The 14,993-nt window shown below is 32.2% G+C and overlaps 1 protein-coding gene across 4 annotated transcripts in view; it reads left to right on the forward strand.

The window, feature by feature from the left end:
* CHIC2 (cysteine rich hydrophobic domain 2) overlaps positions 1 to 14,993 on the forward strand; it is a 70,884-nt gene that overhangs the window by 41,407 nt on the left and 14,484 nt on the right. The window contains exons 4-6 of one of the 4 annotated variants that reach the window (XM_082390803.1): positions 1,518 to 1,574; positions 1,741 to 1,800; positions 9,736 to 9,777. In XM_082390803.1, the coding sequence (XP_082246929.1) occupies positions 1,518 to 1,574; positions 1,741 to 1,800; positions 9,736 to 9,774 (156 nt within the window). In that variant the 3' untranslated portion in view covers positions 9,775 to 9,777. The other 3 variants (XM_082390804.1, XM_082390802.1, XM_082390805.1) reach the window with 3 other exon arrangements.

Consider the following 14,993-nt stretch of genomic DNA (forward strand, 5'->3'; position numbering starts at 1 on the left):
ATGGCAATTTTAACAAAGCTTGGGGGCTAGACAAGGGACAAAACGACTGAACTGAATGTTAATTACACTCTGCAGCCTTATTTTCTTTTGATTTGGGGCTGACTGGCAACTAAATTAACAAAAAGTGTGACCATAACTGCTGCCCTATTTTCATTTAAAAGGAGAGCTGCCTCTAAAAGGCTATCTTTACAAAGAAACAAGTGAGGTTTGCTGATCATTGTTAACAAGGGCACTTTTTTCCTTTAAAATTCTTGCCAAAAAACTGTTCAAAAAAAGTAATGTAATAAATTAGTCATTGGCATATTATTATCCAGGGAGTTAGTTGATTTTCTGATTTTTATGACATAAGCTTAGAAAATGTAAGGCAGTAAGTAGTAGTTATGAATTATAATTGGCACCTCTGACTGTGGTGTGTCTTTAGCATGTTTAACATGCTAAGAGGTAATATGGTAACTAGATTGTAGTAGGTACTTTAAATAAATATTAAACATTTTATTATGTAACATTCAGGTATTCAAAACCAGCTTGATCCTAACAGTTTTTCACCTAGCTCATCCTTGTTTGACATGAAGATTTTCATATTTGATGATTAGTACTTATTTAGTTGTGCCACATTAATGGAGCTGTATGCTTTTTTCCTTTCCTTGCAAGGAAGCTGCAGCTGCAGCAAGTTGCAGTTGCTTCTTGTGGCAACACTGTCCTGTTTGCACCTGCAGCGTGTCAGTCTCATCCTAACACCTGGCACCATGAATTATCCTCCCCTTTATTCCTCCCAAGCAAGAAACATTTCATGCTGCATAGTATATATTGCAAAAATCAAGTGATCTTACATATAAATTTCTTAGTTGATTCCTTTAACAGTAGTATTGAATAAAGAGTTTGATTTTCAAATAAAACCAATTTTGTTTGAAAACCAACAAAAATGATTGGTTTAAATGCAGTTTTGCCTCTGTTTGAAAATCTTTATCTGTGGAATAATAAACTAGCTTTTAAATTTGGACATTATTTTTAAGTATGAGGTAAAAATTAGTTTAATTTGTTAGCAAATTGATTTTTTTATTAACTTTTAATTATTTCCTTTTTAAATTTACTATAAAGGCCCTTTTCATTTTGATAACTAATGTGTAAATAACCTTTGTTTTAAAATATATATATGAAGGTATTCTTGTTTTACTACTTAAGTATTACAACGATATTTTTGAAAGAAATGGGGATTTAAATTTGTATCATTTGGTAGATAACATTAGCTGTTTAGACTTTGATAGTTTTAATCAGAGGCTAGTAAGTTCGAAACAGTTAAAAAATACAATGCCAAAAAACAAAACCATATCTTTATCAAAATAGAGTACTATTTCTGTTCAGGCTACAATTTAGTGCTTGAATATTGATAGTGTTATAGACCACCCTATACTCAGTCACTGTCTTATACCTCTTTCCTTTTCACACAAAAAGCAGCTGCAAAACAAAGTTTTTCTAAAACCAGTCAAGAGTAAACTTTTTTCTCATTTGTCTTCCAGACACGAAGATCGATTGAGAAGTTATTAGAATGGGAAAACAATAGGTTATACCACAAGGTGAGTACCACAGGGAGCAGCTTCGTACCGTTGGGGTCTGAATTGCACAGTATGGAAACAGATGCTTTTGTTGAACTAAAAATATGAAAGGTGGACAAATGGGTTAGTCTGTGTGCTGCAATAAAATAGAGCTCATTTTTCTTCTTTTACTCTCCTTCTTGTCTAGCTGTGCTTGCACTGGAGACTGAGCAAAAGGAAATGTGAAACGAATAACATGATGGAATATGTAAGTTAAAGGGCTGTTTTGTGAGTTTCTCTATTAAATGATCATTTATTTTGCTTCTGATCTTATTCTTTCCATGATTATTAATCAGCAAAGGTGTCAGGAGCTTAATCTCCTGAGCGCAAGGATTTTCTACGGTTCACAGATGCATGGTTTCATGTGCAAGACTGATTTATAAAGTTATGAATGACTTGAAAACAAGGCTTCACTGTGTTCTGAAAAATAATAAATTAATTGCCAAGATAAAATAGGCTGAACATGTGTTGATGGAGTGTGAAATTTTAGATGCTGTATAAAGAATAACCACAACTTTGGTTACGCAGCAAGTCAGATATGGCTTTTTTATATAATGCTAATCAGGTTTCCAAGTATGGAAGAAAACCTTTCAGTCAAGCCGCTGGAGCTTAAGAAAACTTTAGCCTTTATAGATTTTAACTGCCCATACCTCAGTGGCCTTTAAAGAGTCTTTTAAAGTGTTACTGGAATATTATTTTGTAAAAATTATCTTAAAAGTAAACAAGAGATGAGATGTTGCTTATCCTGTGTTTATTCTTTAAAAGATATCTAATGGGCATGTATATACAATGAATTTTAGAGCTTAGAATGGGATTTAATTTATGGACTGCTTGATTTACTTGAACAGTTTTTCTCCTTTTGAAAAGTTCAGAATACTATAGAAAATTATGAATCTTTATTTATTCTCCCTCAAGCTTGGGTGTTTTATTTTAAATATGGAAAGGTAATATACAAAAATAAAAAGATCTGAGGAAGAGTTAAGTACCTGATACATCATTTCTGACAAATTTTATCTATTCTTTGAAACAGTATAGACATCATAGGTTTTGTGTGTGTGTGTGTATGTATGTATAAAAGATTGATGAAAACAGTGCTTAGATACTGGAAATAGTTGGAAATTATCATAAAATTTTTTTCTCTGTAGCATTTTCTCTTTCTTTCATTAGCACACAATCAAATCCCATTTCTAGCCTTGAACATAAAAGATATCTTTAAAATGTCTCTTCTTTCATAGAACGGCTCTATTCAGTGAACCAAATAATGTAGATTTTATCATTATCTATTATATTAAGCATGTTAATTTATGATGATAAAAAGGCACTTGATACTTCTTTATAATAATAAAAGCACACTCAAATAACTTGTTTTGAGATTGACCTATGGAAATGCTAGTCTTATATTTTCATCATAGATGGTGAGAGAGTTTATGTACTTTGTGAAAAGGGATGGATATGTAAGAGATTTAAAGGATTTTGTGAAAAAAATATTTGCTATATTTATAAACCCAAACACTAAGCTTAAAATGGAGCTTTTTATTTATTTATTTATTTATTTTGCACATTTCTACATTTACTTTGGAAAGCAAAACATAAAAGTTATTCCCAATACTATTATTTCCAGATAGAACTATAAGAATGTCATTCATTCATAAAATATGCATATTATGTTCATGTTTATTTTTACGATGTTCTATTATTAATTAAAATAAAATAATTTCATTTAACCTTCCAAAACATTCTGAACTTATGTGCTCTGTTTGTAAAATAGTTTCCTTTGATTATCATAAATTTTTAGATAAACACTTCTAGTAAAAGAGTAGTTTAAAAAAGAATAGGAATTGCTTAAAAAATGTATTTTTCTAAGTTTTCTTGGAGAGAGTGTGTGTGTGTGTATATGTGTATGTATATGTATATGTTTGTGATAGTTGAATGGGGGAAAAACATAATTTTAAAAACCCCCTAAAAATAGTTTTGAAAAGTTAAGATAGTGAATAATCTACCATGTATATCTATTTGACCTCAAATTTTATTTAACTTACAGAAACTTCATTTGTTAGTTAAAGGGCAGTAATTCTCCTCGATTATATTTTGAATATTGGAGTAAATCTATGAAAAATACCAACTTGATACGAACTTTTTTTTATTCAGATATGGCAGAGCAGTATGATCTAGAAGAAATGAGACAAGTGGTTAATTTTTATGTGTGGCTTTTGAAGGGAAAAGTTTGTAAGATATATTCTTTAAAAACTAGTAATAATTCAAGTATAGTCAAAGATAGCTTTTATTATTCATTACGTAGTATATACTGTAAAATGTAATTTAATCATCAGATTTTAGAGCTACAAAGAATCTTGTCATCTCTCCAATCCCTTTATTTTATAGATGAGGAAACTGAGAAACAGAGGAATCTAGCTCAAATAAAGAAGCTGGATAGGAAGCTAATAAATATTTTGTAGGCAAATAACAGGTCAGGAGAGTGGCCCAGGGGGCACCAAAGGATAAGTCAACTAGGAGAGGAATATTTTGGAGCCACGTATGGGAATACCTTCTTTATTGAGACAGATCAAAAGCCAGAACTGAAGAGTGAAAATGAAGGTTTCTGGCCCAGATGGCTAAATGTAGAAGAGTATCCAAACGTAGAGGTCATATCAAGACACAGTTTCTGAAAAAGAATGAGGAGTTCATCAAACTTGGAAACTGTTCAAATCAAATAATTTTTTGTTTAGCATCTATTCCATATAGAGTTGGAACAAGAGGAAGAATTGATTGTAATTTAAGACAGTTCCAAGTTTAGAATAAAAATCAGCTCTGGTTAACTTGTGTCTTTCTGTGTTACTTACTGTGTTTAGTATTTCTTGATTTTCCTTTAGTTTTCTTGTAAAAAGTCTTTTGGAACAAATTTTAACCTTTAATTTTGCTAACCTAAAAAAAAAAAAGACTTTTAAAAAAATTAAGAGAAAGAGAACCAACTCTTTTTCTAGAGATCACATATCCTGGTACAGTAAAATGAGACCAACTCTAGGTAAAAGGGAGGAAGCCTGAGGAAGTGAATATTGGGTCAGCTACAGCCACCATAGGGCAGTAGAAAGGGCAAGGCTTTGGAGTTAAGACAGTCCTTTGTTCAAATACTGACTCCACAATCCGTGGTGTTACACTTCTCGGATCATCAGTTTTCTCATCTATAAAATGAGTGTGGCAATACTTACCTCACAGAAAATTGTTAGGATTAAATAGATCCATATAGTATGAAACACTTGGTATGTAGTTAGTTCTCAGTAAATGCTAGCTTCCTTTTCTCTTCATTCATGCATGCATTCTCCTTCTGTCTGTCAGAGGCACTAGCAAAATCATTTTAAGTGATGGAATATAACTGAAGTTTTTTTAAGGTAAAATTTTTTTTAAAACTTTTTTTTCTCCTTCTACAGGTCATCCTCATAGAATTTTTACCAAAGACACCGATTTTTCGACCAGATTAGCATTTACCTTATTTATAGAGACTTTCCAAGTATGTTGTCTTTCCAATGGTGCCTTGCTTGGTGCTCTCCTGGTGGTGACATAACATTGGTTCTACAGAATCGTGTGGTGTTTTTTTCCGTTTTTGTTTTTTTAAATAACCGCATGTTCTAAGTGTGCATTTTTGTCAGACTTCGCAACAGTTATTTCATACAGATGTTTAATACTTAAGTTATTGTGCTCTTTTATGTTATATATTCTGATTTTCAAGGATTACTTTTTTGTATTATCAAAAAAATACATTTGAACTTAGCATAAAAAGTGGCCAGCCTTTTTTATTTTACCACCAAGGTACACACAGTCCTTTATTTATTAATTCCTTAATATAGAAAAAGACCTTTGTAAGGCTCTACTTATCTATTCTAGCAAGCACCCTCTTTGTATTACTTTTCTTGCTTTTTAAATTTATTGTCATTATTTTAAAATAGTAAATTTTCTTTCATAGCTTTTTGAACCCTAACATATTCTTTCTCATACAATTCCTAATGCTCTGTTTACAGCAGAAATATCTGTAACATTATGAAGACGTATCAAAAAGTTTTGAAGGTATTTCTGTCTTCAAAAGTAGTAAGGCAGGATTAAATTATTTTCATTAGAATAGACAAATCCCTGAATGGTATGCATGCATCTAATGGTTACTAGAGCTCAGGATCACAAAATATAGTAGCATTACAATCTGTATATTTTTGATCAAGATGATATTAATAATGGCCTTATTTGGGTTATTTTTTATTGTTTATCAAATCTTGTATACAAAAGTATAGAAATACTCCTTTAAAAAATTTCTAAGGAAAATATTTGTCCCAGTCTAACACAACTGTAGAATGGATATGTGTTTCTGAAAAGTTTTTGAAAGAAAGCAAAAGTTGTAGAATTAAATAAAGTAAGCTGGTGTTTAATACCCCACTAATATTTAAAACAGATTATTACTAAGAAATGAAGGGCATATTTAGTACTGTTTTAGTCCACTAGTTTGCTTTCAGTCCAGTTATGTATACTTTTTTAATTGAGAGTGTGACATACAAGTTTGAGTCAGATCAGTTCGTTTCTTTCAAATATGTACAGACATACACTTTTTTCTCCTTTTGGTTGTACATATCTCCATGCATTTTAAAACTTTCTAAATTTCTGAATGGCCTATGTATAAATTTTTGTTTTTATAAACCTGAAATTATACAAATTTTGTGTGTGTCAAGAACTTGTTCCGTACAACTGTGGTATCGAGCAATAATGTGAATAACTTTTGAAATTATATAAACTATGCTTAATTTGTATTAAGAATTGGTACCACTATATAATACTTTTTTTTCCTTGTATTAAATCTTTTAAATACCAGTTTCATTAATTTATATACCTGTATTTTTAGAAAGAAAGTATTTATTTATACTTCTCCAAAGTACTACAATTCTATGTAAATTTGGATAGTTGAATGCCAGTATCTTATATCCTATATTGGACATTAGGAACTGTCTTAAAAACCAGGACATTTTTTTTTTTTTTTGGTCTGAGATTTATTTGTTTCCTTTGCCTCCCAGAACACCAACTTGAATTTATAAAACACTTTTCCTATGAAAAGCTCAAAGTACAAAGGATTCATACACTTCTCACTTTATTTACCTTGTGTCTTGGGTGTGTCCTATCACCTTAAAGTAGTGCAAATTAAAAGGTAATGCTGTTTGGAAACTCTAGTATTCCTCTGTGGTTTCCCTGTGACAGATTATTGTATGGAGAATGCTAATTCTGCCTCAGGATTCCGAAAGAACGGAAAAATATGATGACTGTGTAGACTATGCAACACAGTTTTCCAAATCTAAAATTTTGTAAATTTGTAAAGCACCATATTCATCAGCTTTATAGGAAGAACTATACCTATTTAGGCATAATTTTTTCTCCTGTTATTCTTCTTTAAATTGTAATTTTGACATTATTATATTCCCATAAGAATATTGTAACAGTAAGATAGTTTTCATACTTGATAATGTTAAGTATAGGATTTTTTAAAACTTTCCTAATTTTATTGAGAAGTATCAACATGTCAGTTGCTTAAAGATTCCCTAGAAATGGGCCCTCTTATATTTCTAATGAATATATAGAGAAGAGCTGTGAATGCTTAATATGTGGCATTACCATAAGCCAGTGATGCTGTGAGGAGTTAGATTTTCACACTTGGGTTTTCATCAATACCCCCCAGTGTAAGCCCTCTGGTTTACCCTTTCTTGAATCATGAATTTAAGTGCCCATGTTTTACTGGAAATTAGGAATGTGAGAGATGCCTGTGTTATGTGAACATTAGTCCAAAGAAAGTGTTTTAAATGATGATCTTTAGTTTCTGTTTTCTGACTTAAAGTTTGTGAGACATGAACCATAGTACTTGTAAAACTGGCCAAGGAAAGGTATTAGCAGAAAATCTAATGTTTAGATTTTACTTATGATCTTTGTTCATCTATTACTGGCATTTTACAATTAGTCCAGTATTCCTTTGTAGAAACATTCCTTTATCAAATAATGTACTTTGCAAACTTTATTATACTTTAGTACATGACTTTTATATACCTGAGTTAAAATATATACTCCAAAACCCAATGACTACAGTAAAACTGAAGTGACACATTTAGCTTTTAATAAAGGTAGATATGCCGGTCTCTCACAACTTCACCTATATCAAATGGTCATCAGATGCTTTTTTAAGACTTTTTAATGACTAGGTTTCATCCACTTAAAATATAAACATGTAATTTTGGCCTAAAATCAACAAGTGTTCAACCTTGAATACTAGTAAACAATGATATCCTTTTCTTACTAGAGAAACTAGTTTTGTAACAACTTTCTCCATGGTTGTATTTTCAGTGTTGTATGTAGAGAGCTTCTGATTGCTTCTTTATGTTAATAGACACAGGCTAACCGTATATAAAATCTTGACAGCATTCCATATCAATCTTGGTTATAAAAAATGATATTAAATAGTAACATGTACAGTTGGATCCATAGTTGCATGAGTTCAAACTATACTGGTTTAATATTTTGTATATAGAGTGTTTCAACTTTTATGGTATTTGCTTCACAGTTATAACCATTAGCTGCTTGCCTGATGTTTCACTGTAAATATTTGCTTTGGCTCAGCTCTTGGTCAGTAGTACTAAATCAAAAGTACCTTGTGTTTGAAACTGTCTTTGACTGAATTCCAGCATCTAGTCCTGGACTCTATTTCCTTCTCCTATCCCACTGAAGTACTGTGGGTCCTTTTGCTGCCCTCCTGATGTCCAGAGTCTTCACCCAGGTGTGGACATAGTTCAAAATTGCCTTTCTATCTTCCTTCCCCAAAGCTCCCAGTAAGAATGTTAATTTTTTGGCACTCTTAGCTAGGTGTTTAGAAAGCCAGTTAAAGTGAGTCAGTCACATTAAGTGATGAATGGCTGACACACTGAATTCTGCTAAAGTGGTACTTGCATTTTTAAAAGGGAATTTTTTAACTTAGATTTCCAGTTGGTACAGTGGTACAATTGGTGTTTTCCTTTTCAATAGACCCTATCAGTCTGGACTTTCCAGGAAGGGAGTAATAGAAATGGTTGCATTTGGGGCTTCTCAAACCGCTATTTCTGAAGAAAGCTGATTTATGTTAGTATTAGGGTGGAAAGAATAGGCTCAAGACCAATCCCAAACCAAACTATTGGTTATCCCATAATAGTTTGTGTTTAAATAAATAAAGCAACTCTTAATTTTCCATGGATATAATAGCCAACTTTATGTTTTTAGGATCATACCTTTTATATAAGCTGAGATTTGAAGGAGATTTGTCTTTAAATCTTGAGTTACCTTGTTCTGTACTTTTATAAAGATTCTTAGATGGTAATTTAGGAGAAACTTAAATATTGTTTACATTATTAGTCATAATTTTGTGTACTTGTTTCTGTTAGAGGGAGCAATAGCCCCCTACCCCTGCCACCTCCCCATGGTAAATTAAAACAGCAGAGGTTGTTTGTAGCCTTAATAGACAGTAATGAAAACAGAAATTCAGATTGCTGATCCTGATTTTGAATTGATTTCTGATGTTCTGCAAGATCATCAAGTTACTTGGCATCTTTGCTTTTCATCTCCACAAAAGGAGGATACTATGACTACCTCATATTTTTTAATCATTTATTTTGCTGTTATTAAGTCCTGTATAGAAGTAAGTAGCTAGATGTTTAATAGTAATGACTGAGTAGCTTTTCTGACTTATTTACAATATCAGCAGAAACTTGAGTTATTATCAAATTTTGCTTTTAAAATTAAAGAGAGTGAGTACTCCCTATATATACTTATAGTAATGCTTTGCTTGTTTAAAAGTCAGGTAAACATTAAATATAATATTTGAGAAAAGTTTCTAATAAGACCTTTTAAAATATAGTTACACCTCCAATATTAAAGTAAAATTACACCTTTCTTTTGGTTTGTTTTTTAACATTTCCTTTACTTCATAAAAATGGTGCTCTGAATTTGAGAATTGACTGCTTTTTTCTCCTCATGAAAAATAGATAGTATATTGCTTTCTTAGCTCTTTATCTCAGAAATATTTCAGTGAACTAACTATACCAGGTAATACTTAATTTTGGCAGATAAGCTATCTATTCCTTTTTTTTTTTTTTTAAAGAACCATAATGTCGACCAGCCTTCAAGAGAAGATAAGTAACAGGTTGGTGTTTTGGCTGCTCTCCTCTACTGGACCATGATGTACCCTCAAACTAAAGATTTTTCTCTCTTATTATTTTTCCTACTGGTTCTTAATTTAGTAAAACTGGTTCCAGTTCTTCTCAATATAAATGCTATATCGATTTAAAATGTTTTAGAAGAAAAGCACATTCTAGTTCCTCAAGAAACCTTTTGTACTAAATAAAAGACCACCACCTCTTCCTTTTCTTCCAATAGCAGCTTGTTTAACTAGGTAATTACTACAATCTCATTGCATTACCATGAAGTCTTCATAAACAGGAGTTTGTTTTAACTGAAGTTGTCAAATCCCTTTAAAGTCTCTTTCTTTTTACATTTGTTAGGGCTAGTGACATTTTGACCTCTCAGAAGAGTTAAGCATTGTAAAACTGGCAGTGGAAAGCAAGGTAGACATGATTTGGAAAGCAATATGCTGAAATCTACTGTTGGAGAGAAATAACTGCATTGTTATCCTACAGTTTGGTTTACAAAGGGGCAAGTTATGCAATGGCCAAGAATTGCCCACAGCTTTATGTATTACAATGGAAATTATTTTTTGAAAGAAAAATATTGTTCTAGATAGAGTTTTCCTCTGCTATATAATGTCCTTTGAGAAGATAGGAGGCTACCTTGAATACAGTATTCTTCTATTTATTTTTTATAATTTAAGTGTGACAAACAATTTAAAAAAGTACCAAATAAAGGATTTTAGGAATTTGTTCCTATGTCCTTGATGAGCATGGAATAGTTTACAAATAAAATATCAATAATTCATCAGAAATTTTTGATGGGTGAGCAGTTATGCAGACCCAAGAGGTCCCTATTAATTATGCTTTCAGGTAATTCTAATTACATTCAGCTAAGTCTAGTAACATTAAAAAAAAAATGAATACAATTTTGGTAAAATATGCAGTTGAATTTTAAAGGTGTGTATTATATTTTTCTTTCATTATTGAGAAATTAAAGCCATTGTCAAATATCATCTGTTTTTGTTAAGATGAGATTTTTCTTTTGGTTAGATAAAAATTTGTTGGCTTTTATAATTGTGAGGAAATCTGTATTTAAGGTGGCTTAGTTTTTGTTCCAGTGTAGGTTGCAGTATATTTAGTCTTGCAAAATTAAGCCTTCACTGACATGGTTTTCCTAGTAAACAAATGGAGACCTAATTTGAGCTAGGGGATTTTTGTTTTGTTTTGTTTTTAACTTTTACTTTGCTTGCTTGCTTTGCCTAGTTGAGTTTTCATTGTTCGTAAGTGAGTCTGTTGTAACACATGACTTCAACACATGATTACATGCTCAAAACTGAAATATGGGCTAATTCACAGCATTTGGTCTCTGAAGACTATAATATGTCAAATACAATTTTAAGCCAATTTAGGTGAAGTTGGAAAAGGGAGTCTGGAATTTAGAGATCAAATCACTTTAAAAGAAATTGACCAAACTTAACAATGTCTGTTGAAATGACCATGTGAATGAATATACATACACATATTCCTTCTGTAGACACAACCTTTACAAGTATCTGGGAATAAAATATTTGACGTTATGAATATGAGTTTAGGAACTAGGAGCAATAAACTTACTAAAGAAAATTTTATATTATTGTGTTCATGAACTTGCTTTAGAGTTGGAACAAAGAAGAGGAAAAAATACAACTTACATATTACCTTTTTTTTCCTCCAAAGATCTTATTTAAGTTGTCCCTAAATTTTTAAAGCCAATACAGCTATTAAGGTTTAGCATTGGTTTTTCAGTTTTTAGGGGGAAGCAGATAATTCTAATCACTATCCCTGTAAATATACACATTTAGCATTTAGCTAAAGTTTATCTGTTGCATTGTATCAAATGACTGTTTGTCATACAGACTTTTATTTTTTTCATCTTACTTGATTGACCCAGTTTCCAGTGCAAACCTTAAAAAAAAACAGTTCCATGTATATGGAAAAAAGTGTATGTGTGTGCATATATACACACACAATTCTAAGATAAAGTAATTATAACTAAGACATTATAACTAAGAAATTCACTAAGACATTTCTGCAGTAGGCAGTAGAGATGCTTTTAACACTTAAGACATTTCTGCAGTAGGCAATAGAGATGCTTTTAAAACTCCATCACCTGGATTGCTATAGTTAAAATGACAATTGATTCTATTTGAAACATTTAAAAACTAAGGGAAATTTTGTGTTTGTGGATTATTTTTATGTTTCCTTGAATCATCTTAATATTGTAGTTTTAAAAGAATTGATTTCTTATTTTCTGAGTTTTTATTCTTCTACTTATTTTTTTTTTTTCATCCTGACAAGAAAAATGCAAGAGTTCTCAGAAGTAAATGAAGTTTCCCTTTTCACAGGTGGAGACCTAAGCAAAAATGCCATTACTGCTTGCATTAGTTACTATCTTAGAATCCATCACAGAAAGCCCAAAAGATAGCCCAACCTTTTGTACCTACAGTCTTAGATATTGTTAGATAGCCATTCAGTTTTCTTTACATTGTGTGTGAGATGAATATTTCTTGAGACTTTTTTGTTTGCTTTACTAAAGAAATCAACGAAGGAAAAAAAGTCCAAAAAACAAAACAAACAAAAAACACCCTGTAACTCATGTGAAGCATGCATGGTGTTGTAATTTCAGTTTGCAAAGTGGTGTGATACAATGTTGCTGAGCCAAAAGCACATGATAGATTTAATGTAGCCAATTGTGTACTTTTGAAAAAAAGAGTAACTGTTCCCTGTGAGTTAATTTTGGATTTTTTCAAAATCTCTCTTTTAGGCTTTGTGCTGGATTCTTCCAGACAAATGCGTATTCCATGTGGGCCACTGTTCTGCTAAATGCTCTCAGTTCTCCTTTTGCAATCAAGATTATGTTGCTAAGGAGATTTTGCTTTTATTGGTGCCATTGATTTGTGTTAATACGTTTTGAATACCTCTCCGTATTCTTCCATAGACAAGGCCAAAAGAAAAACTTCCCCGAGTTTCCCAATTTACATTACAAATGGAGCGGTGGTGTAATGAAGCCGATATAAAGTGGGCAGTTGAAAGGGAACTAAAGAAGGGCACTCAAGTGAGAAATGAAGAAATGTGCTGAGTGTAGTCTGTGGGCTGCCTTTGGTCCAGCTGCAGGAACTGGCTCGGGCCATAGGTAGAGTGAGTGAGCACCTCCCTCTGCAAAGACCACCCACTTTTTGGAGCCCAAGCTGGCATACCATAGATGACCTCATTGACTAATATAGGGCCATTTCAAAAGTGAGAAACTCTTCTGAAGTGGCAAAGAGATTATTCTGTCTCACCCCCAGATCTCTTCGTGAGTCCTTCCTAGAGCATGACGGAGGCTAGACTTCCTATACATTATGACTTTAAGTTATCCTTTCAAGGAAGCCTTATGGATGATTGTGAGGACTAGCATACTCAAGTATTGCTGGTGTGTCTCTAGGCGAGAAGGATGTTAACTAGATTAAATTTAAGGTTTTAGTTATATGCTTCTTACTTTGTATCATATTGTAGACTCCAAAGACCGTCTTCTTAAAAAACTCAAATGTTCTGCAGCGAATGGAAGGAGAATCCAACTTGACATGCCTTGAATCAGTGATTTACTTACAGTGTAGTATCTGAAGGTGCCAAAGAATACCTTTGTGGCCCAGTCGTACCTTTTAGTGGTTTACATTGTTCACACAGTCTGGTGTTAACCCATATGGTTTTGTTCTGTTGGTCTTTTAATCAATGCACAAATACTGCACGGATATAACCTGAAGAATTTTTAGACATTTTAAATTAGAAATGTCAATATATTAGAAACTATGAAAAAAATTGCTACACGAGTCTGAATAAATTAAGAATTGATCACAAGGAAAGCATCTCAAGTGTTAAAAGAACAAGCCTGCATTATTTAGAGGTGAAGAATGACTTGTTTCTGTCAAAATAATTTATTAATTACTTCAGCAAAATAAAAGTCTAAATTATCAGTCCTTTAATGTTGTATGATCTGGTCAAAAAGCATAAATTGCAGAGGCATTCTGCTACCAGTGGGAAATAAGAAATTTATAAAAACATCTGAAAAGGAAATCTTTAATTCCTGTATTTATAGTGTCTCCATAGTAGGTTTTTTTCTCCAAAAGATACTTGTCAGCTACTGTGCTTCATGGTTAAAATACCAGTTTTCAGACTAAATGTGGTAAGAATTTTTGTCATATATCCCAAAATCTTCATATACTGTACTTCTGGGGTTTTTTTCCCTGTAATTTTTTTAAAACGTTTAACATTAACTACAGCTTAAAGACTAAAGTTGAAAAATACAGGGATGAATTTATATTTTCAACCTGGTATTTTTGGCTGTATTTGTCAATTTCTGTATTAATGATACCATTCTTCCATGGTATAATCTTAAATTTAAGAATTGTATTATAGGTAAAAGGTAATGAGACAAGTAACACAAATATTTCTGTACTACATATTGAGAGCTTTTTTTTTTTTTTCCAAGTTGGAATTTAATCTATTGAAACTGACTTAAATTACTTCAAACTTATGCTTGGAAAGACTGACCCGAAGAGGTAGGCAAACCTGTTTGTGTACGTAAAGCATAAGCAATATAGTTTTACTCTGAGCATCAAACATGTAACAAAAACTAATGAAGCTATTTTCCAAAGATAGGTAAAGTTTACCAGAGGCATTCTAAGATTTATGAACTCTGAAAAACCAGTTCTTCATAGTTTTCTGTTTGTAACATTCTATACCTGCTGGAAGGTATTTTTGTAAAAGAGTGTAAGTGTAAGAAGTCAACCATTCTTCCCAGATTGACCAATATTTCTTCTATCTACTGTTTAGAGCAAAGATGAGTTAGATGATCTATAAGTACATGGTGTGTGTTTAAATACTATCAAACCCATCGACAATTAATCTGCACTAGGAGAGCCTTGCAGAAAGTATGTGTGTAGGAAAGCACTATCTTCTTTTCCAATTCTGTCAGCACAGGGTCTTGCTCTTTAGCCATATAGACCACATCGATTTTTAAAAAGAATCTCAGAGCTGGAAGAAACCCCAGTGGTACCCAATGGGGATGTGCCTTGGAATCAACTGGGGAGTTCTTTGTTTTTGTTTTTTTCAAATACACTTGTCTGTACCGTCCCACCCCCTACCATCCCCATTAGAATTGGGAGGAAAGTAGAACGTGTATATTTTGAAAGATTTTTCTCAATTATGATGACAT

The sequence above is a fragment of the Balaenoptera borealis genome, assembly GCF_965194805.1.
Source record: "Balaenoptera borealis genome assembly, chromosome: 4".
Taxonomy (NCBI): domain Eukaryota; kingdom Metazoa; phylum Chordata; class Mammalia; order Artiodactyla; family Balaenopteridae; genus Balaenoptera; species Balaenoptera borealis.